Source organism: Chenopodium album, chromosome 4, assembly GCF_948465745.1.
Source record: "Chenopodium album chromosome 4, dcCheAlbu1.1, whole genome shotgun sequence".
In the NCBI taxonomy this organism is placed as follows: Eukaryota; Viridiplantae; Streptophyta; class Magnoliopsida; order Caryophyllales; family Amaranthaceae; genus Chenopodium; species Chenopodium album.
Genome location: NC_137837.1, coordinates 569,693 through 594,332, shown reverse-complemented (window position 1 = coordinate 594,332; position 24,640 = coordinate 569,693). Strand labels below are relative to the sequence as shown.

General features: G+C 34.2%; 2 protein-coding genes and 2 long non-coding RNA genes across 4 annotated transcripts; 2 read left to right on the top strand and 2 right to left on the bottom strand.

The window, feature by feature from the left end:
* Nucleotides 1-585: 585 nt before the first annotated feature.
* Nucleotides 586-8,925, bottom strand: LOC145628377 (casein kinase 1-like protein HD16). Its single transcript, XM_081680668.1, has 16 exons — nucleotides 7,957-8,925; nucleotides 7,740-7,859; nucleotides 7,394-7,467; nucleotides 7,233-7,302; nucleotides 7,101-7,156; nucleotides 5,613-5,684; nucleotides 5,372-5,466; nucleotides 5,218-5,284; nucleotides 4,998-5,127; nucleotides 4,674-4,892; nucleotides 4,406-4,548; nucleotides 4,031-4,205; nucleotides 3,800-3,890; nucleotides 2,491-2,648; nucleotides 1,371-1,559; nucleotides 586-995 (listed from the first exon to the last, which is right to left on the bottom strand). Exons 1-16 carry the CDS (start codon nucleotides 8,461-8,463, stop codon nucleotides 936-938), a joined length of 2,226 nt encoding a protein of 741 aa, XP_081536794.1. The 5' UTR covers nucleotides 8,464-8,925; the 3' UTR covers nucleotides 586-935.
* Nucleotides 8,926-13,829: 4,904 nt separating this feature from the next.
* Nucleotides 13,830-20,691, top strand: LOC145628376 (DNA (cytosine-5)-methyltransferase CMT3-like). Its single transcript, XM_081680667.1, has 20 exons — nucleotides 13,830-14,301; nucleotides 14,394-14,422; nucleotides 14,626-14,731; nucleotides 15,456-15,563; nucleotides 15,671-15,790; nucleotides 15,887-15,986; nucleotides 16,065-16,282; nucleotides 16,369-16,434; nucleotides 16,564-16,821; nucleotides 17,470-17,528; nucleotides 17,600-17,666; nucleotides 17,750-18,079; nucleotides 18,789-18,857; nucleotides 18,980-19,066; nucleotides 19,180-19,267; nucleotides 19,394-19,506; nucleotides 19,584-19,688; nucleotides 19,950-19,993; nucleotides 20,085-20,258; nucleotides 20,341-20,691. Exons 1-20 carry the CDS (start codon nucleotides 13,978-13,980, stop codon nucleotides 20,513-20,515), a joined length of 2,640 nt encoding a protein of 879 aa, XP_081536793.1. The 5' UTR covers nucleotides 13,830-13,977; the 3' UTR covers nucleotides 20,516-20,691.
* A 334-nt stretch (nucleotides 20,692-21,025) lies between these two features.
* Nucleotides 21,026-21,768, bottom strand: LOC145626229 (uncharacterized). The gene is made up of 2 exons (XR_014110975.1): nucleotides 21,415-21,768; nucleotides 21,026-21,268 (listed from the first exon to the last, which is right to left on the bottom strand). It is a non-coding gene; the product is annotated as an uncharacterized LOC145626229 (long non-coding RNA).
* On the top strand, nucleotides 21,339-23,885 carry LOC145626228 (uncharacterized). Its single transcript, XR_014110974.1, has 2 exons — nucleotides 21,339-21,464; nucleotides 23,030-23,885. It is a non-coding gene; the product is annotated as an uncharacterized LOC145626228 (long non-coding RNA).
* The last annotated feature ends 755 nt before the right edge of the window (nucleotides 23,886-24,640 follow it).

The window sequence follows — 24,640 nt, the reverse complement described above, 5'->3', positions numbered from 1 at the left end:
TGTATTGAGATTGATTGGATTTTGAATAAATCAAGTTGTGGTAGTCCGAAAAATTATTGGGCGGTTCAAGATTACCACGTCATTTGTAATTCTGTCTTATTTGACAGTCAAATAAACGCATGAATAATTCAAACAATAAATACAATAATAAACGTTTGGGAATTCCATTGAATTAAATTTATTGAGGGCTTGAGGCTAATGATCAAGATAACTAAATAGTAAAATAATCCTTTGAAATTAATTAAGGCATCAATGATTTAATTGTCCCAAGAACGTTCTTCCTTGTGACAATTTTCGTTAGCGTTATGAGCTTGTTACACAATATGGTTTTTAAGCTTAACATTTAAAGATTGAGTGTGATTATGCAGTCGTAATGGTTCAAATTAACGGTTTTGAGAACAATTCATCTTTTAAATTCCAAAGTTGTGCATGCTGGAAACTACACTCTCCCATCTCCATTACGAACTGCCATTAGCACCAATGATCTCTGCCTGACAATTCCCCAAATGAACGAGTTCACAAATCACAAGTACATACAATGAGATCACTCACTCAAATTTGTAATTGAGAATCTTGACAGGTGTGAATCAAAATCTCGAGATAATAATCTAAGCTAAGCATAGTGTCCTCAGCAATATAAATAAAAATCATTGTTGAATCGTTATCTTAACTATAAAACAGGCACCAAGGGAACAGAATGAACATAAATAGCACCACTTTATCGATTGTAATTGACAAAGGAGGCCACTAGTGGTGACAAATAGCAATACAACATACAGGGACCTGTTTCACACATAATTGCTTAAGAAACAAAGTTCCCCAACTTGGCTGCCAATTCCATCCCTAACATAACGAAAGGGCCTACTGATGAGAAAGAAGGCCCTCATTCTGTTTTAGTTCATATTTTCTGTTACAACTTGCTAATTACAAGAGTATCATGAAACAGTTCTTCCGTAGCACAGACATGCAAGATACAGATTCTTCGCCCATTTATCCTGCAAGATATGACAAAGGGTGATCAGTAGCATTTAACGTCTATCAAGATACAATCTTCTCTGTTTCTAGTCGGCACTGGACTCACACATACTGGTTTTACCTCAATCAAGTGCTAAGACAGTAAGACCTTGTATCACTTATCCACAAGACTTTATCAGACATAATCACAGAGCTTAAGCATCAGGTAAATTGAAGCTCATACCAAATGAAAAAACCTATGCCCTTAAGAAGACTTTACAACATTCTACAGATGAAAATTAGCCTTTAGAAAGAAAAACAAAAATGACGATCCGGGATATAAAGGACCTGTTCGCCTTTTACATTGTTTAAGAGGAGAGAGACAATTATGATTTCATAATATTGAATTAACATACCTTAACATGTGTGCTTGGAAATTGAGAGGTCCTCAATGTTTCCTGAGTTTCATCACCTGGCCTGCGCTTTGGCACACTCAAGACAAGTGCAGATTGATCAATATTAGCAGCAGTTGAAGTTATTCGATAACCACTGTCCCAGCGCTTGTGAATGCCCTCACTTGGGTACAAAAAATCTAGCTCCACAACCTGAAACAAAAGTAACAGGAAACAAAAAGAAGGGCCTTCATGAATCAGGATACTGTCCTATCCAATTTATATCTCAGACATGATGGCTCAACCACTAAATATGACATACAATTATACACCCGATGACTAGATATAATAATCACATATACCATTTTCAAATGATCCATCCCTAAAAACTACCGATATTCCGCATGATACCACCATTAATTTGGAACAGCTGAGGGAGAGAATGCTACAACAAAAGCTAAACTAAAATGATAGGCAGGTCAGAATGATGTGACGACTAAATATGGATAATTACAAAAGTCCAGATGAACATACTATTGACACGAAGAAATTAAGACTGGCAGAGGGGCTGCTCTTTGCAAAAAGAGACACGGGAAAAGCGTTTCATATAAAGACAGAAATACTATAAACAAGCAGAACGACAAAAGTTTCAAAAAAGAAAAGGCAAACAAACATCAATACAATACTAAAAGGCAGTGACAAAAAAGAGTAACTTGAAATTTTAAAAAAGCTATAGAAATATGGAAATTTTACTAGAAATAGAAGGATTTATAACTTTTAAACAAAAATAGCAGTTTAAGACTGCTGACTGCGTAAACCCCTTCCCGCCCATCCCACTATCCCAAAGGCAGAGTAACCCGTATGGTAATTCTGCAGAAGTTGTCCTTACAAACTGACAATCCTGCAATATAATTTTAGTTCATCTGCTGCTACTGATCAGCAGTTAGCATTAGTAAAAAACAGGATCATGAGATCCATTTCTCTGGATGAGAAACTCATAGGTCAATGCAAATGGGTATATGCTCAAAATTCAACCATCACGCAAAAAAAAAAAAGCAGACATACATTAAGAAATACAGGCAACTGGGGAGCAATCAAAAACAGCAAAATGTGAGACATAATTATATGGTTCCAAAATCCGTACCTGATCACTAAATCCAGCATTACGGGACATGACAACACCCCATCTTGATCCAGCAGTAGCCATTGAGGTGACATGAAATCCTTCTCTCCATTTCTTATTTATCCACTTGAAGGGAAATGCATCACTCACTTTGTAAGATTGCTGCGTGTATTGAGTACCTGAGAAAACACCTCGTTATTTATTAAAAGGAAACGATACTTGTAGTCAATGCATAACATGATAACATTACATGATTCCGAACTGCAATCATAGGTATCAACGTCAATAGATGAGAAAACTAACAAAAATGATCAGAGACCCATATTCTTCCTAACTTAAAATTTAATAAATTTATTCTTCCTAACTTAAAATTTAATAAATTTTGGAACACATATAGCTTATCATGTGAACATAACATCACCCGACCTTCCAAACCATGAACCAATCATAAAAACCAGGGGAGGTCCCTTCAAGCCAAAAACAGGGATTCTGAAACACATATTAGCTAATCATGTGAGCATAACTTCACCAAGCCTTCCATACCATGCACCAATCATAAAAACCAGGGGGGGTCCCTTCAAGCCAAGAACGGAGAGAAGAGCCATTGCAAGTGGAGCAGATTATAAAATGCAAATAGAGCCAAGAAACTCAATGCAAAAGATGGAAATACGAAGAACCACAACACCATATAATAAAAGGATTGTTCCAGGGTTGTCAATGAAAAAAATGGTAATGCTTCTTAATTGTAGCGTTGCATAAGGCCTCTTCATAGTTAACACTAACTCCATATATTGCAATTTGCACAATATTCTAGGCATAATGAGAAACAATGCAAGTGGATTTCTGACCAATGTGATTATACAGTAAAAAGAAATTCACAAAAGAGGAGAATAGGTAGAAGTTAATACAAATAACCCAATTTGATTCCCAAGGGCAAAAGTATGCTTATTAAATGGATGAAGTTTTACGAGTTTCCAAAAGGGAAGTGCTGGATTTGAACATTTTGAACATTTTGAACATCCCAAAGTAGTAAGTGTTGCAATTTGAGTAGAACGAAGAAAGCATTTAGTTCACGCCAAGCTCTTTTCAAAAGAACTGGCAAATGAAAGCCAAAGCCAGCCTACAGTTGAGAGACTAAGAGAGGCAAAGACAAACATCACTATCACCTCTCCAACTTGCTGGGGGAACTCAAAGCTGAAAGAAACCGTAAGGGGGAAAAAAAACCTACCTTTTGCAAACAAGATTACCCAATATAAGGCACAGAGGACGAAAGTCATATAAAATTTTTCTGATCTTCCATCATATTAAAAGAAATAGTTTTATGACAAACCTTTGGACATCACCACAAGGGAGCTACCATTGGTAGCACCAGCAACAGAACTGATGTAAAAGTTCTTCTCCCATTGTTCCATGATCCACTCCTACAAAGTTTTAAGCATAAAATTTCATTGACAAACGATTCAAATAATAAAGAAACTATAACAACATACATACCAGTATACCACAAAAATAAATAGAATATATATATTTTTAAAAATCCATTACAAAAAAATAAGCCAACCTTATGCAAAAATTGAGTTGATAACTCATAAATTTGATGAGTAAAGCCAGTGCCCGCATCCATAATCAACGCCCACAGGTTTGAACATGATGCCACGGAGCTTATAAGCAGGCCATCAGCATTACCTCTCTCCACATGCTGTGCCAATCGACCATCAGCAACATTATAATGGTACCTAAACCCAAACAAAGATGCATCAATGGCAAGGCACAGATTTTTTCTTTATTTACATTTAAACCAAACCGATAATTTTAGCGTAAAACTGGCAAAATTAAGGAATCTGCAATAAAAACAGGTGGGAAAGATAGAGATTGTTGTAATTTTGTGGAAATGTCTGACCCTGATAATGGAATATTTAAAAACATAAAAACCAACCTCTGCTTCATAGGTAATCGTGCATTATAAACTGAAATCCACTGGGTGGCTGGAACACCCATACGGACCTTCTTCTTTGGTTGCCCATCATCATCTTCGTCAGCATTTAGCCTTCCACGTTTTTGTCCAACATGATAGATGATCTAATAGGATAAAAATAAAATAAGTAGGAATCAGCACAAGATGTTAGCAAACAGAATTTCAATGGGAGGAAAAAAAGAAAAAAGAAAAAGAAAAAACTTAACAGACTAGAGACAGCAATATTTACCTTCTGAGCTCCATCAGTGTTTATAGGCCTTATGGATGGGTTTGGTCCAATCAACCCATCAAACAATGATATCAGCTTAGAATAGTTGGGCTCTTCATCAAATTTCATATTCACAACTATTTCAACAAAATGTTTAAGAGGCGTTGGGCAAAAACAGCACAAAACTTCAGGGGAGGTTCCCATTTTCTTTTTGCAAACCAGAAATGATTTGTTATCACCCTAAAAGTAATGATGAAAAAAAAATTATGTTAGGCTTAGATTTTAGTAGTAGCAGGCAGCAGCAATGGATAATAGCATCATTAAGCTGAAGCAGCTAACAGGTACCTGGTACCCTTGCCAAGGTAACCTTCCCTTCAGAAGAAATATAAGTGTATATGCAAGAGACTCCAAGTCATCTCTTCTGCTGGCTGTTCGGCCAAGGTGGGCATGTACACTGGCATATCGAACTGTTCCCCTGTTAAGTATTACATCACATGGTATTAGGAAATAAGACTAAATTAGTATAAACGATACAGATCAATTATAAACCTGGTCTTTGATTTACCTGAACATATCAGGACGCTGATCATATTCAACATGCTGCCCGCTAGAAGTATCCCTCCATTTTGTAGCTGTAACATTAAGCCAAGACAATCAATACCAAACAATATGACAGTAACATATATATGAGGATTGAACCTACAAGATACGAAAATTACCTAGTCCAAGATCAACAAGAAACAATTTTTTCTCCTGCGAAGTAAAGGGCTGTCCAAGTAAAAAGTTTTCTGGTTTCACATCTCCATGCACATAACTGATATTGATGTAAAACAAGACATAATTAACATTCAAAATCTAAAGAACTAAATTCAAATTCTAAGGCATAATAGAAACATTTTTCAGATGTGTCTCCAGCTATTTGATAAGACAATATAAATGAATGCTAATGCATTAGTATACCCTTTAGTATGCATCTTCTCGAGAATTGATAATGACTCAACTGCTATACAGGCAACCATTTCAACTGACATCCTGCAAAAGTGCAATTACATCAAATGACTTGATTCCATACAAGATGTTCAAAGCCAAACAAAACAAAGTGAGGAATAAGAAAGATCATTCCTATCATGGAAAAACCAGACAAAAACACATAAAGTGTTTGCATAAAGGAGGGCATTTGAAGCAAAAACTAACTTCGAAGAAAAAAACAACACAAAGAAATCATATCACTACTACTGAACGTCATCAAACATCAGCTTCTTCCACCAGACTCAGCAATATTATTTAAGATATCACCGATGCAGCGTTGCTCAATTCTGAAGGGCAACTGACAAAAAAAAACAAAAAAAAAAAAAAAAAAAGACTCTAGCTATCATAAGAAATTTATCTACAAAATGCAGAAATACATAGTTAGCAAAAACTATACAGAAGTTATACCACAAAAGTATGCCGGTTTATTTCTTTCCATGTGCACCACCAGATTGATTGCCAGAGGGAGAAAAAAAAATGCAGATCTCCTATTCTATCAAAGCTTAGAAAAACTAATAGATATGACACCATTTCTATCCTTTTCTATCCAATACGTGTTAGCCATCCCTGGCACCTATACACCAGATGTTCCCAAAAGTAGAAATTGGTGAATTCCAAGACATATCCAGACAAGTTACTTCCTATATCACTAAGTGACAGGCTCATAATTTTGCTCACTCATGCTATTGGACATATTCACTCCACACACAACTCAAAGCCTCAAACCATTTCCAGAAGCCTATTAATATGGTGGTGTTTCCCTTGTGCATACAATATGACTCGTCCACTAAATTAATGTCTTAAATACACTCCTCTGCAAATTCAAATAAAAATATATCATATTCATAACCCCATCCTCAAGTACACCGCTCTATACTCAAAACGCCCAAGGCACAAAACAAACTGCCAATTAAGAAGAGCTACTCTGCCTACTCACACATCCCATAAACTCTGAGATTATAACAGACCAGACAAATTAAAACCTGTCATCAAAACGGTGAATTGAATCTGATCATTCTTGAGCCTGAACAAGTTCACTACATAATTCCCATATCCCATACAAGAAATTACCAAACAAGCCAACATGTGTTTAGATGCAAACAAAGGAGCTATAGCAAGCAATTATACTATACAGCAACTCCAATTAGAAGCCCTTACAGAGAAATGATGTGTACAAAACAACACATTTTTCTATACTGTTGCATCATGTTACTTTGGAAAATTTGCGGTAACAAACACTTTGCAGAACTTTCAATTAAGTTGTAAATCATTAACATGCAGTACGTTGTCATAAAAATCACAGCACCATCCACCGTGATAATGACTATTGCATAACCACCACCTTGACTAAACTTTAAAGCATTCATAAGCACAAGCTAATCCCAATGATATAAAGCACAGATGACACAGAGTACTTACGTCTGCCCAGAAGAATTCCAAACATCCCACAAGCTCGGTCCAAGCATGTCCATGACCTGCAAATGAGTGATTAGTAGTGAACATATCCAGATAGATACAAGCCTGTAGAAGAATAGGGATAAGTGGCCATACCATTACATAATACTCTCCTTGCCTCCCTTTATAATGCACCTTGGGCACACCATGGCTACCACCAAGAGTACTGCAATAAAATAAGATTAAGAAGCTGTATTACAACAAAGACATTCAAAGCACCGAAAATAAAATTAGTCTTCGGGGTTTCTCACACATACTTGTAAACTTGCCATTCATATGGGGGACCATAATTACAGCCTTTGCTGTTCTTATGCTCAAACTTCAAAGCCACCTATGAAATACAAAATAAAAATCCATAAGCACAATCAAATAAAAAAGTTACACTGAAAGTATATATGCACTCCACTATCTAATGTCAAGGATAAAAATTGATTCAATATCAACAATAAAGTTCACTTTCAATGTTTATCAACAAACAAAGTTTGCATTGAGCTTCAGTTGCTTCAAAACAGGACTAGCCAACATATTAAATGTTAATCAAATCATATCCCAAACTAATCAACACATATACACAAATGTTTCACACCGTGATAAACACATTACCTCCAAAGCCCCGACACCGGTGGCACGTTCGTTAACACGACGCCCCACAAACACCTGACCAAACCCACCTTTCCCTAATTTTCTTTCCACCTTATACAAAGGGGAACCACCCACTTGAACCTGAAAAACAATCAATCAAAATCAACCCAATTCACAAAATTAATTCCAATTCAATGTATAATCAAAATAACCCAAATTTAAAGCAAAAAAAACTCACCCTTTCAGGAAAAGGGGATTTATTCCCATCATCATCCTGACCAGTAGCCTTATTATTGGCACTTAACCCACCACTATCATCACCCAACATTTCTTCTTCTTCTTCCTCCTCTTCCTCCTCCTCCTCTTCCTCCTCCTCCTCCTCTTCTTCTTCTTCTTCTTCTTCTTCCTCCTCCTCCTCTGATTCTCTCTCCTTTGACCGAGTTCCGTTCTCAGAGACCACAATCAGCGGAACTTTACTAACAATCTTCTTCTTATTACAATTATTATTAATAATTTTTGGGATTTGTACCTGTTTAGCCTTCTTAATAGCTAACCTAGTTCTTGGGGGATTCTTAACAACCCTTTCTCTCTCCTCAACAACCTTCTTCCCAGCTGCTTCCGCCGCCTTTGCTGTTTCTCTAGCAACCGCGGCGCGAGTTCGAATGTAATTACCAACCAAATGATCAGATTTCTGATTCTTGACAGAAGTACGACGTCGTTTTACCCCTCTTTGAAGCTCCGGCATGTTTCTGTTCCCATACAATCGGCGTCGTGATTCTCAGTTATCGCTAGGGTTACCATCATTCGATCTGTTACGACCTGAATTTTGAATCCGATTGCATTTTCGATGTGATCTTCGACTAAAATAATTAGAAAAAAAAATTGATCGAATTGTTCAGGAAAATGTAGAGTAAAGGGTTGAAATTAGGGTTAGGGATTCGAAGAAATTGGGGATTTTTTTTTTTGAGGGGTGGTTTTCTTCCTTACTAGGGTTTGTACTTTTGCAGTTTCGAGTTGGTACGATGATGAGAGAGAGAGAAAGAAGATGAAGAATTGAAGACTGATTTATTTTTTTTTTATTTCTTACATTTCTACGAAGTATTTATTTTTTTTCTATCGCTTTTTTTCTTGATATTTTGTTTATTTTTTATTTCTTAAATTTGTTTAAAATAAAAATAAAAAAAAAGTAGAAAAAACCAAGAAAATGGGCTTCATATTTCCTCTACAATTGTGGGAAAATAAAATAAAAGAGCATCGCTATTTACTAGCGTGACCCATGGGTATGTTTGGTATTCCACGTTTCTTCTTAGCTTTTTTTCACGCAACTCTTGTGCATGTTTGTGAATTTTTTTTTTTTAAAAATAAAGTGAGTATACAAAAATCGATCTCAACTGATAGCTTTCTGAAGCAATTAAGCAAAAATCGGTTGTTTTTGCGTGATGACGAGTAAGGACAAAGGGAAGTCGATCACCAGCAGAAAAAAAAAAAAAAAAAAAAAAAAAAAAAAAAAAAAACCTGAATTTGTGGCAAACGCCTAGTTTTTTCGCACGCCCTAAGCTCAAACGCCTAGTTCGTGCGAACAACTGTGTGGTTATATGAAAAATCTGGGCGTCTGAGGTGAAACTCCTAGTTTTTTAGAATACGCTAGGCTTTATGTCCCATCAAAAAATATTATGTGATTTATGAATGTATTGTGTGTTGCATTCTGTGGGGATTTTATTATGATTTCTTATTAATTGTATCATTGTTTGCTTATTAATCCAAATCGTTGTAATAGATTTTATAGTTCGTAATGAACTAGATGGAAAATTTTTAAATCGAAATACCACGTCCCTTTCTTATTTTGCGGAATTTAGTGATTGTTGTTAGCGATGGTCAATGAAATGGGTAAGTTACACTTAACTCAACTAATGAGTTTTGGAAGTCAAATTATATTATGTTAGAAGTTAATTCATGGAAACGATACAATGTATGCATGTAGGTTGAAACAAATAAAAGGAGATTATTCTATTTTATCATCAAGGGTCTGTTTTGATTTACTGAAATGAGCTGAACTGAATTGAATTGATTGGATTTGAACTGAACTGAATTGAATATTTTTTGAGAGAAGGAAATTAAGAACTGAACTAAACTAAATATTTTATGAGAGAAAGAAATTAGGAACTGAACTGAACTGAATTGAACTGAGAGAAGAAAATTAGGAACTGAACAGATTGAAGTTCAGTTGAACTGAACTGAATATTTTATGAGAGAATGAAATTAGGAACTGAACTGAACTGGAATAATTGGAGTTGAACTGAAAATAAGCCGAAGATAACAAACCCTAAATGGAAGATTGCAATGGTCAACATTGTGTAGAGATGATAATGTAGGCCTAAGTGTGGTGTGCGAAAGATCACTTAGGACTTTTAAACTATTTATAATCATTATTAAATTGTAATCTTCCATTTTTAACTATTTTGTTTCATTACATTTTTAACAAACAAAATGTATTTAACTGGGAGTTTTGATGACTTAAAAATAATACATTCAAAGTAGAGAATTTTAACCTTATTCATATTCATATTAATTTATTATTATTTTCCTTTTAATTTTTTAAATTCCTTTCATACTTTTTTTAAAAAAATAAAAATAAAAAATACAAGTACATGTCAACACAAAATATATAAATATTTTAAAATGTAAAATTATTATTTATTTTTTTACAATCAATTACTTGCATGGAATTAGTTGTAAATGAACAAATCCACACTGGTTGGATTAAATACAATACAATTATTCAACATGTAAATATAAGCCATAATTAAGATGTATATGAAAAAAGTATTAGAATTTTCCACCATTTTTGACCGCATAAATCTTGTTTGTAGAATATCGGAATGATCAATCTATCTATAATATTTTAAAAACTCAAAGAAATAACATGGTATCATCACGTGTCACCCTTCATTTAATGTATTTGGCGCCACATAAGCAGTGACATGAAGGCCTATTCAGGGGTTATCTAAATGGAGGGTTGAGAGAGATTTAGAAGTGTCTCGTAAGGGTAGATTGGTCATTTCATGCGGGAATTAACTTTTGTCATTTTAGATTCAGCGGTACAAAATACACTCTCAGTGGTACAAAATATAATTTTAGTGGTATTTAAAAAAGGTTCAAATGTCTAATTAGGCTATCAAATAATACTATTACAGCTCAGTGGTACAAAATACACTCTCAGTAGTACTTAGTGCGGTTTTAGTGGTACTTATAAAAATCCTCAGTGATACAAAATATACTTTTAGTAGTTGTGGTCCCTTTTTTTTGTCGTTTTTGCACGTGAAACCATTTCTAAAAAGTTTTAGTGGAGCTCACACCACCTATTTCACTCTTCCTATCTCTCTTCTTTTTTTTACTTTTATGTTATTTTAATAATTGTGAGACATTTGCATTTGTCTCACAACCCTCCAATTTTACTTCCTCAACCTTTTCATCTATACTAAATATTAAAAATCAATGTAATAATGCAAATTTATGATTGAGTTAGAATTTGAACCATTAAATTTAAGACATTTACCATCAAACTATGGCTCTTAATACTTATTGTTCTTAATAAAATGGATTAAAACTACACATTATAGCTTTCTAATTGGCGTAACACTTCTTATTTTGCAATTTTGTATTAACTACTCAATATATTATTATATTATTTCAATTAATAAGCAAACATAAATTCATTTTTTTTTTAATTTCAACTTTGATTCCCCATTGAAATTTTGTAACTATTAATGGGTATCAAATATTCCCATCATAGAATTTTTTAGTTGCCTTCCTCTAATATTTAATCAAATTGGCAAATTTTTTTTAAACAAAATTACTATAATCAAAATACAAGCAATGACCCGGGATATCGTACGGGCCAAAAACTAGTTTGTACCTAAAATGTAGCTACGATGTGAATGTATTGGAAAATTAATTTAGTTCATAAATCAAAATATAATTACTAATGTGGTTTCAAATATATATATATATATATATATAATTACTAATGTAGTTAATTGTTTATTAACTTTCTCAATGAGTAAGGTTTTAGTTGTAATTATTAACCTGGTTAGATTATTATGATGATTATTGCATTTTCTTTGACAATTATTTAGATTTTTTTTTTCATTTTTTGGAATTTGGGTTTTAAACAAAATTGATTTATTGATGAATTATTATTTAGGTAAATATATTTGTCGTTTACTCTGGAGTAGTGATTAGTGAATTATTAGTGAAGAATAATGATGTGATTTAATTGTTTTTAAAAATCAATATTTTCATTTGCTAATCTATTGATTTTCTTTATTGTAATTTAATTTCCCAAAGTGAAAGATGAATGGTTGTTGGATTACAAAGAAGACTGCTATATAGCAAGGTTTATTTGGGTGTGACTTCTTATGTGTGTGTATGTATGCGATTGAATGCGTAATATAAGTATATATAGTTGAAGATGGTGAGGGAAAGACATGACTAGAAGATGGTAGATACAACAATGTAGAAAACTCATGATCCACTGCTTCTATTTTACAAAGATAATTCTAAAGATGAAGCACATATATTAACCTATTATTCTAGAATAATAGACACATTGTAACTTTATTCACTATATCCATTTAAGTACTTCGTATAAATATATTGTTTTTATTAAATCAAAATTTTTGTTATTTATATTTAATTATTTATATTTAAGGTCAAAATACTATATTGACAAATGTGCCGAATATTATTTTGGAATAAAGATAATATCTTATAATTTTTTTTTTCTTAAAGAACTCCAATTTCTATTGAAAAAAGTCAAATGACATTTAGAATTGGTATCAACGACAAAGAAAATAAATTTAACAAAATCAAACAAGGATTAATCAGCGAAGGATTGAGAATCCAAATACATATATATAACAATTCAACATATTCTTGATTCGTTGTCTCATACAATATAGCTATCTGAGTGGATCTGTCGTCGTTTCGTAATTCTTGGAGGAAGAAAATTCTTGTGATAATTTTGTATCATGAATCTGAGTAATCAATATCAATCGTAGTGTAGATAACACCTTGTCTTTCGAAAGAGCTCGAGAAACATTTGTCTTTTGAAGGAGAAATACTCTTCTTTCGAGGGAGACAGATTCCTCTCGAGCAAAGAAACCATTATTATAAGCTAAAAATAAACAAAAAGAAAAAAAAAGACTTAGGTTGGGGCATTCCACTAATAAGCTTCGATGGAATCCCCTTAAAAATTAACAACGGAGGCTAAGGTTTAGGAGAAAGAGGAAAAGTTATGGTTCATTTTTTATATAGTGAAAAATTCACAACTATTTACGGAGTATAAGCTAAAGATATACAGTATACAAGTAATATACAATTTATAATTAATGTCATCTTATACGACAATATCCATATAAGGCACATAACGACCCGTAACTATTGAATGTAAGAAGAAAGAATATTAGGATACTCTCCTCACGAGGGAAACTCCTAACGTGGCAGTTTGAAGATTAAAAGCTAGACCTAAACAAGTATAATAATTGATTAGTTGATTACCATGGAATCTACTACTACAAAATGTCCTACATTAGATATTCAACCCGCTGCACGATTTATTTCCTTGAACACGTGACTGACAGTTCAGTTATTGAACTTTGACAAAAGGATACGCGTGACTTCAATGATATTTTAATTTGGATTTGTCTATGGAAATGTCATTCACCCATAATTGCCTTGATAACTAGTAAATCATCGCCTTAAATTTGAATGTCGTGGATAGTTGGATACCCTTTTGAAGAGTTAAAAGTATGCCTTTATGAAGATCTAATGGTTCCGCGACGAACGCCTTTAGCACTAGCCCATACCTAATCCCAGAACTCCATAGAGCAGCAGCAAGCAGGAAGCTAAAGTGATTGAAGCTAAGCAACGGTTCAAAATTCAAACTTCCCCGCCTTCAAAAACCGAAATATTTCCCCTTGAAAAACCCGCACACCCATAATCCCCGATCTCTTTCATTATTTTATTCATTTATTTCATTTTGGTTTTGTACTTCCCCCTTTTTTATTTCACTATTCCAAATTTTCCGACAATTTCCCGCTTCAATCCGTTCACTCTCTCTCTCCTACTCCATATAATATTATAAACCCTTCTCTTTCAATTCTTCTCCTTTTCTCTTCGCCGCCACCTCTCTCTCTCTTTCCTCAGTTTCTCTCTCCTCCATTTTCTCTCTCCTCACTTTCTCTCTCATCAATCAACAATGCCGAAGCGTAAGTCAGCCAAGAAGAAGCCTGCTTCTTCTCCTTCGTCTGCTTCGACTTGTTCGAAGAAGCAGAAGGTGGAGGTGGTTGAGAAGGTAGAAGAGGTTGTTAACAATGTCAAAACTGAGAGTTCTGAGGCTAGCATTCCTGTAGATGAAGAGGTGGAAGCGGGGGTTGAAGAGATGGTTGAATCTCCGACGAATTCTGGCCGGAAAAATTCTCGGAAATTGGTTAAGAATGAGGAGTTGGATTGTAGATTCCTCGGAGATCCTGTTCCCGCCGATGAAGCCAAGCTTCGTTGGCCTCATCGTTACTCTGCTAAGGTTTTTTTAATTTGCTGTAATTCTCCAGATTTATGGTTGATTTTCCTTGATTATATTTCTTTAATTGTTTGTTGTGTTTTTTTGATGATCAGGTGGAACAAGGAGCAAAGAAATCGAAAACGTAAGATAATTTTTTTTACCGATTTTGTCGTTGTTTTTTGTCAGTGTTAGTTTGGATGATTTTGTTGATTGTTGTTTGTTTGCTGCTGTTGTTTATCAATTTGAGTGATTTTGTTGTTTATGTTGTTGTGTATCTGTGTTAATTTGGGTGAAAATGACGAAAACAATTGAAGTTTTTCAATGAATTATTGTAATTAATTGCAGTTCTGATGATGACGATGATGAGTTAATTCGAGCAAAGTGTCATTACTTGAAGGCTGAGGTTGATGGTTTTAAGATCTTTGAGTTGAATGATAACGCTCATGTTCAGGTTAGGCCCTAATTTCTTGTCCTTGTTTAGTGTAATTCGGTGTTGTTAAGCATGTAAGGTGTGTAAAAATGAAGGGTTTATGGTAGTATGTAATATGTATAATTTGGATGATGGATGATTTTAATGAGACTATGGCAAAGGTTTGGTTTTACTTGAAAATCTTAGTGTGTTGCTTGTGATTTATGATTAAATGAGTGTACAATTTAAGTGTCATGATTTTGAAGAGTGTACACATTATTAAATCTGATGTTAAGTATTCAATGTTATTGCTTGAAAGATTATGTATGCTCTATGGTTGATTACTATGAATTTTTGGTTGTTAACACTTATAATCTTGTGTGAGCAAAAGCTCTAAATAAGGGAGCAAGCATTAGTATATAGGTAAATTTGACTTGGAAACCAATAATTTTCAAGAGTCTAAACGACTACATGATGTTAAATTTGTTGCTTAGTATTTAATGTTATTGATCAAAAGACGTGTTTAATGGTTTATTATTAATTATGTAACACGAGTGTTCAAAATCTCTTATGGAGCAACAACGCTATATAAGAGAGCAAGCATTATTATCCAAGTAAATTGAATCCTTTGATTAGGATTAACCATATATATGGAAAGCTGTTTGCAAATTTGTTACTCATCAAGCCTTAAATTTAGTGAAATACTGCTGGATTCGGTTTAAAGCTATCTCTGTAACCTAGCTAAACTATTGAATTTTGTGTTCAGTCCGAAGATGGTAAACCACCATACATTTGTAAGATTCTTGAAATGTTCGAGGGGGTTGATGGCTTGCCATATTTCAGGGCACAATGGTATTACAGATCAGTAGACACGGTAAGTGTAAAGACTCAAATTTCTCTAATGCTTATGCAGGCATGCTTACCTGTATTATCATAAAGCTTCTCATTAATTCTGTATTGCCTTTATTTTACAATGTGTAGGTTATGAAAGGGAGTATTACTCTAAGGGAGGCAAAGCGTGTGTTTGCTTCAGAAATCATGGATGATAATCCATTGGACTGCCTGCTTGAAAAAATTAACATTGTCAGGGTTACTCCCAATGTAAGTTTCCTGAATGATCCTTTCTTTAATGAAACATGAGTTTTATTACTAGCCTTTTGGAAACATTTCTAAAAATCTGCTTTAACTTGATGGCAGTTAGATGTTGATTCAAAATTGTCAGCAATCCCAGAATGTGATTATTATTATGATATGAAGTACTTGCTACCATACTCCACATATATAATACCACCAGCTGGTATGTCAACGAGCTTTAATGTTTTTGTGAAATGCTAGCCTGGACACACTTAAGAATCTGACCCTTACTTCCATACAGAAACTGCTAGTCCTGGAAGTGAATCACAATCTACTATTTCAAGTGATATGGAGGTTAATGGAGCAGTTGGTGATGCGAAGTCTGATTCTGATGAGCCTACTCAAGGGAATGAATCACGCAATTCAGAAATAACTGTATTAGATCTCTACTGTGGGTGTGGTGCAATGTCTACTGGTTTGTGCCTGGGTGCTAACTTGCATGGGTCTAACCTTGTAACGGTCAGTGGATCTTTTGATTTGATGTTTTTATTGTGATATACAGTCTGCAGGCTGCTAAATTGCTAATGGCTTTTTTGTTTGTACAGAGGTGGGCTGTTGATGTCAATCAATTTGCATGTCAGAGTCTAGCGCTCAATCATCCGGAAACCAATGTAATGCATGCTATAATTATTTATGATTATAATTGTGGTTGTTGCTGCTGTTATTGTTTCCAGACTGTAGAGTTGTAGCCTACTGGTCTTAAACACTCTTTTAATAAATCATGTGCTCTTTAAACACAGGTGCGAAATGAGTCTGTTGGTGACTTTTTGACCTTGCTTAAAGAGTGGCCAAAGATATGTGCATCCTTTGGCTTGATTCAAAGTGAAACCACACATAAAATATTTGATTCAATGGTTGAGGAGGACGATGACAATGCTGAGGATGATGCCAATGAAGATGATAATCTGGATGATGAAGAAGTATTTGAAGTTGAAAAAGTTCTTGGGATTTGTTACGGTGATCCCAAAGACTGTGACAAACCGGGGCTTTACTTCAAGGTATTGTATGCTTGAAATAACAAGTAGATTTTTTTTTCAACGTAGCTAAAGGGCATGCATTTAAATTTGCAGTGATCACACATAATTTGTGGTTGGGTAGTATTAGCTGTCTTGGGCATTTTGAATTCGGAATACAAGGGCTTGCATGTAGTTTCCTTATCCTCCCCCTTTTTTTTTTCCATATATATTTTAAATAGTCTTTATTACGTACTAGTATTATTATTCTTGTATTGTTAATATCTTCAAGTAAATGTAAAACATTACTACAATAGTATAATACATTAAGTCATTAATTAGTTAATTTTAGATCTACCTTGGCAATTATGATTGTCAATTATAATGGCTTTAAGCAATCTTTCTTCTGATGATATATATACATGTATATGCTGCTATTCACAAAATCTTTACCATATATGTAAGCATCCTAGGTGAAATTGGATTAATAATTCTAGGAGCAACCATTTCTAATAAATAAGTGAATTATGCTTGTAGAAAATTCAAAAACAGTAAGGAAGCTAGTTAATTGATGATGCATGTTGCACCTATGGATAGGAAAACTTGGTTTCAAGTTCAGTGTGAATTTCCCAATTTTGGCTCTTGCTGTTGTGCTATAAGCTCATGATTTAATTTCCTTCCCAAAATCAATAGGTCCGTTGGAAGGGATACGGAGAGAAGGATGACACCTGGGAACCTTTGGAGGGGTTAAGGTAAGAAATCTGATTTGCTTTGCAATTGTAGTTTCAGATGTAGATCATTTCTAAAAGATTTCTTGAACCAGTAATTGTCGTGAGAAGATTGGAGATTTTGTGAAGAAGGGATACACTGAAAAACTTCTGCCTTTCCCGGTAAGCTGAATGGGTCTTTATCAGCTGCTGCAGTCCATTCTTAAGATCAGGACTTGCTATTACTCATTTATAATGTTTTATAGGGTGATGTTGATGTTGTATGTGGTGGACCTCCATGCCAAGGCATAAGCGGATTCAATCGGTTTAGAAACGCTGAAAATCCACTTGCTGACCCTAAAAACGAACAGCTTGTTGTTTACATGGATGTTGTAAACTATTTGAAGCCGAAATATGCACTGATGGAGAATGTTGTTGACTTGGTTAAGTTCTCTAAGGGTTTTTTGGGTAGATATGCTCTTGGGAGGTTAGTTGATATGAATTATCAAGCACGAATGGGAATGATGGCAGCTGGTGCTTATGGACTACCCCAGTTTCGTATGCGTGTTTTTATATGGGGTGCTCAGCCTTCAGAGGTAAGATTTTAATGGTTTATTGTTTAGTTACTTAGGTTGCATGTGTAGTATCTATGCTTTAGTTAACATGCATACCACATCATACAGTATCATTATATCTTTAAACCCTGAGCTCCTTGCATACTAATAGCTGAATCATTTAGCTTGTGCTTGGTATGAAAGGAATGTTTATATAACTCAAAAGTCAATCAAGGGATATGGTTCCCAACTTCCCGTATATGAATGATTCATGTTGTAATCTGCATTAAACTAGCCATGGATTGTTTTTCTCTTTTTCTTCTCCTTTTTTTGGCTCTTTATACACTGAAGAATGGGGTAACCATATGGTAAACCTTTTCTTTTTTTTGGGTATTAAATACTATATATAGACGTTGGGTTCTTATCTCTTATTTACTTGGACTTTATGGAACTTTAGCTTGAGCTCTTTATATAATTACTTGTGCATGGGATATATCAGTTGGGATTTTTGTTTGTTTTTTAAAAATCTTTTGCATTAATTTCCGTAGAAGTTAACTCTCTAAACTTGGAATTGGTTCTGTTTTATTGATAGATAGCTTGATTTGAACTTGATTTCGTTCCACCAAATAATGTAAATAAGTTGTTTATGTCATAATGTTATAAAGCTCATAAGTGTTTCTTTCCTGGTCTAGCCATTGCTGCTTGTTTAATTCATGTTATATTTAATAGCTAATCTATTTGTTCTATGCAGAAATTGCCACAATATCCATTACCAACACATGACCTTGTGCTGAGAGGTGTTATTCCAACTGAGTTTGAGGTATGAAATTGAATCATTGTTCCCTATTTATCTGATTCACACTATATAGTCTCGATAGACTGACAAATCTGATTCACACAATATAGTATCGAAAGACTGACAATGTCTGATTTATATTGTAGATAAATACAGTCGCTTATAATGAGGGACATACTGTTCAATTAGAGAACAAACTTTTTCTTGGCGATGCTATCTCTGATATGCCTGAGGTATGTGATTGAGAGTTCTCTGAGTATATCAGGTTTCTGTGGTGGTTTATTCTACTTTTTACGTACCAAATTGTCAATTTTGTGGTCTTTATGTCTTTGTCATGGCAATGCAGGTAACCAATTCTGAGAGTCGAGATGAGATACCATATAGCTGTTCTCCAAAAACAGAGTTTCAACGCTTCATTAGGATGACAAAGGATGGTAATTATCTGAGTTTTTAGTTCTTTTTGACGGTCTTGTCTATTTTTGGACCATTGTTGTAACCGTTTGTTGTAGGGAAATCTGTTTACCCTCACTTTTTGAGATCATGTCCCTCTTATGTTGCAGCTATGCTTGGTTCTAGAGATGGCTCAGAGTTTATATCCAAACTCTATGACCACCGGCCCCTTAACTTGAATGTTGATGATTACCAGAGGGTTTGTCGGATTCCTAAGAAAAAGGTAATCATCATATTTTACTTGACTACTTGCTTCTTTTCCACTTTGGTGTTGGACTTAATAAGTGTCTTTTTGCTCAGGGAGCAAACTTTCGAGATCTACCAGGAGTGCGTGTTCGTTCTGATAACAAGGTAGAATGGGATCCTGATGTTGAGAGGGAATATTTACCCTCGAAGAAACCCTTGGTAAGCTTTGATCCCTTATTTATTTAGCACCAAGACTGCATAAACCTTATACTAGATAATCTGCCTTTGTGCCTTGGCAATACTATGATTAGTATCATGGACTATTGCAAGAGTAAACAAATAACACATTAACTAAAGTAAATTATAGTGTTGATCTTCTCCACTATCATCACCTTTATCTGTGGAATCACAGTTTACTTGTTATCTTCATCACATCACTAATTTGTTGAAAAGCATTTTGATTTTATTGCTTGCTAACAGGTGCCAGATTATGCTATGACCTTTGTTGGGGGAACATCTTCCAAGTAAGTGAACTTTATTGGGTAATTCGATATACAATAAACATATATATTTTTCTTAAATTTTAGTGTAATATTTTTATCTTGGAATTACTAGGCCATTTGCAAGGCTATGGTGGGATGAGACAGTTCCTACTGTAGTTACAAGGGCAGAACCCCATAACCAGGCTGTGCTCCATCCTGTACAAGACAGAGTACTGACCATAAGAGAAAATGCTCGACTACAAGGTTTTCCAGATTATTATCAATTGAAAGGCGGGGTTAAAGATAGGTACAAATCTTGTTTAGATCTTGTTTTGGTTGTTTTGATTTTATGCCCACATTAATATATACTCGCATTGTTTTTGTTTTAGGTATATTCAAGTTGGTAATGCAGTGGCAGTTCCTGTGGCTCGTGCATTAGGTTATTCTCTGGCATTAGCAATGGCAAGCGAGGGTTCTTTGGATGGGCCTGTGATGACTTTGCCACCCAAGTTTCCAAATATCCATGACAGGGCAGCTTCTCCAATTGTTGAAGACAACTCCTGATCATTGTATCATATGTACTAGTGTTATATAGTGAACTCTGATTATTTGGGTCACATTAGAAATCGTAAGTTATGTGTAGTGTACAATTCATTTATTGGCTTGTACTAGATGAATTTTACTCTATATAATGTAAAATTGCAATTAATTTGTTAAACAGTAATTAAGTTGATGTCTAATACTACTGGTTCTATCCTTAAGTTTCAAAGCCTACAATATCTCTATGTTATTTATACTACCTCCGTTTCCTATCATGTGCAACAAATGGGTATTATTTGTGAGACATAAAATTTTGTTGCACATAATAAGAAACAGAGGTAGTATGTATCTACTCCAATGTTTGTGCTGTTGATGCAATTACTTTGGGACGGAGGAAGTCATGTTATAAGTTCAATTAATTAGGACAAAACATACATCAAACAAGCCAGGTATCAGTAGCAGACTAGCAGAATAACATATGATAACATTTTCCTTTCTGACTGTTAAGAATTTTATAAAATAATCATAGGTATATCAGCACATAAACTCCACTCAATCAATTATTATGAATATTGCAATACTCTTGTACAGTTGTACATTAGTTCAAAAACCAACAAAAGAACCATTACAAAAAATGTAAAAAAATCTTGAAAAAGCTCTTACAGATGGATGAATTTCACCATAACATCTCAAATTGAGCTAAGATTTTGATCTGAAGGGAAATGGTGGCAACCGCAGCACTGCTTGTTCTGCTTGAGTTGGGTCCGAACTCCATAACTACAAATTACAATTACAAGAATAAGATGTTAGGCACGTAACATATTTTTATAAAGTCTCGAGGTTGGTATCTAAAACCCGAGATCAAATCCCAACTACATTACATTAAAGAAAGAAAAAGAGAGAGAGAGAGAGAAAATTTTTACAGGGTCTTGAAGAACAGGCTTGGTATCATCTTTGGCAACGACATAAGGAGGTTTTTCAGTCTTCTTCTGCTTCTCGTTCTCTCTATTGGCACCCACTTCCATTTTCTCTCTGATTTGCAAGAATAAGTGGGATTTAGGGTTTTTGTTTTATCAAATTAGGAATTTAAATTGTTTGCCTCTTTTTTATGAGGTGGTTTTTTGGTCATTTCAAAAATCCCTGATTTTCACTTTCCTAAGTTTCTTGTTATATTAAATTTTTAATTTTGGTTTTAAAGGTTGAAACTTTCGTAATGGTGGACTGGTGGTATCTTAAAGGTTTAATTAAACTTGCACAGTTGCACGGTACATGTTTGATGAAATGCCTCGTAGAAAAATCTGTTAAATTATTTCTTGATCTCTTGTTTCTAATACCACACACAGTTTCATCTTTCATGATTAGGAGCTTTAACTTAATTGAAAGTAATTGCGTACTTGAAAAAAAAAAGGTAGTTGCATACCTGCATTGAAAATGTTATTTGCCTAAATTAGACACTAGATACTACATTTGAGATAAGCAATATGTTATTTATGATGTTATATGAGTTTTCAAAACAATATGGAAAAAAATACGCTTTTTGTACACACGCCTATAGAATGTGGTGCTTTAAAAAAACGTTGGGTGTACCTAAAGAGCTAGATATATGATGATATATGTGATAGAATTTGTCAATGATTTGTTTATCATAATAGTTACAAGTTTTGACTCTTTTCGTTTTCTGCTCTGCTATCAGCTTGTAGTAATTTTAATTTGACATTCACAAGGGGAATAATGTATCATGATTAGATAATTATAGTTTGTTTATCATGTCAAATAATGTTACATCACTCTTATTCCTAGGTGGATATGCTTGGGTAAAGCTTTGATATCTAGTGTTTTTTATCAATGCTAAATCACTCAAAATATACTGTGAAGTATATTAGTACCTGTAAAAAAATGAGATTCTTAATCTAGAATAAAGGTGCAAGAGAGCCACTGCTTGAACTAATCATGATCATGATGCTAGTTCTGTTCTCATTGCCTGCTAATCTCTCCCTACATCAGCTACTTGTAGATCATTAGCTCATTAATCATCAAAGAATTAATAAATTCAAGTGCGACTAAATAAGCTTCTATAAGTTCAGTGATGGGCCAATTTTTTTTTTTTTTTTTTTTTTTTTTTTTTTTTTTTTTGTGGGCCAATTAAGAATGAAACTGTAGTCAGCAAATTGGATGATATGATGAAGTGTTTTAAGCTAGTTCATTTAGTTGGTAAAGTGTTAAAGCTTGTTCTTTCGGACTAGCTTAGAGAAGGGACAATAAGTTTCGATAAGGGACATTTTAGTAAAAGAACGACCACTCGGGTACAAATAATTGTGATATTTCACCTCATCTTTTTTTCATATGAACCATGCTTATTCCGCTTTTGACGGAGTGTCACATAGTCACCCTTAAATCTCCTTATTGCATTCTGCAGTTCTTTTTTTGGGTCTATAATACTGCATGTCACATGGCGTTTTCTTTGTTTTTATTAGAAATGCATGCATAAATTTGTACTAAGTTGCTAAATAAATCTCCACTATATTTGTTTTTTTACAGTACTAGTCAGAGAACAATCCAGAAAATGGAATCATTTGTACAAAAAAACCAGCCATACAAGTCAATATTTTTGCTTAAAAAGTTGAGATGTATCCCATCACAAATTGAAGAGGTACTACTATACTTTTTATCCTAAGCTACATTTTCTACTCCACCAAAAAAAAGAAGGATAAGAAACAATGGCTTTTTCCCTAAGATCAAACATGGGAGCATCAGAGAATTGGGTACTAATGACATTTATGTTTTTGTTATGTGGTTTATTTGGTTATATAATCTATGATGCAGTGATGGTTACAGCAGCAGAGCTGTTGCAGCGTTTGCTGATGATCTCTCCTCTTCTCATAATTATTACAGTCCACTGGCTTTCGACAATGCCATCCTCGAGCTGCCTAAGCTTCCTCTTGCCAGGGTCCAACCCGGGTGACATTCATCGAGCTGGTGGTTCACCATGGGGTGTTGCAGTTGTTTTGGTCATTATTTTTGTTCTGATCTCATATCAGCCTTCCTTGCAAAGCATTATATAATAGGGGTGGTTCGCGACAAGGTCAGTACTTAGTATATAATAACGGAAATATTCAGTGCAGGAGTCTTATGCTGGTTAGCTGATGATTTTAGAACTCAACATTTCAACATTGTTCTGCTCCATATATATTTGGTGAATTTGTTGGTGAGACATTACTGTAATGCTCTTCCAATTTCGCTTTGAGGGAATTTAGTTTCAGTATTATAAAGTTGAAGTGCTGTGTTTTGTTACAAAGGCCAATTGTGTAAGCATGCATCAGTGAACTTCAGGGCCTTGATATTATGTGCTTTGTATTATGTACTGGTTTGAATAATACTAGATTAGTTAATGTTACTCGCTCAGTCCCTTTTTGTTTGCAAGTTTTCGAATATTTGACTCACTAACACGGAAAATTTAGAATTTTATATGGTTAAACCTTTGGCAAATAGCCAAAATCAGATCACGGACTTTCAGATACTGTGGTTTCCTTCAGATAATAGCAGTTGGTCCCTGAGACTGAAATTATTTGTAATTTATCTAAAATGAAGAAAAGGAGAGAAGTATAAATATTAATTGGTTGAGATGAATCATTAGTGATCTTGGGCTAGTAGCTTGTACTTTGACATTTTGAATTGTTGATGGTTCTTCAATACACACCCAAAATTGATTGGATTGTGCAATAATACAGTTGAAAAACAGTCCAAATTTTTGTTCAAAAGTAGTCTTTATTACAACCTCCGACTATTTAAGGGCCAAATCTCGTGTATCCAATGTTGTCATCTAATAGTATTATTTACCATGTTCTTCTATATTACGGAAGGGTATTACTGTTTTTGAATTAGATGTGATGAATTTTAAGCCATAATGTCTAATGTCTATGCTGTGCTACATAATACTATTAGGCTATTAGTATTTAAAGATGCATATTAACCATCAGGTATCTAACCTTAGCTACATAGTAGATATCCAGCAATGGAGCAATGTATTAAGGATATTCGATTTTAGGGTTGATCATACATTTTCTTTTTGGACGGAAGGTTGGTTATATACTTCAATCATATTTATGTGAATTGTTCTTGTTAATACTTCCATGTATGCTATGAATTGTG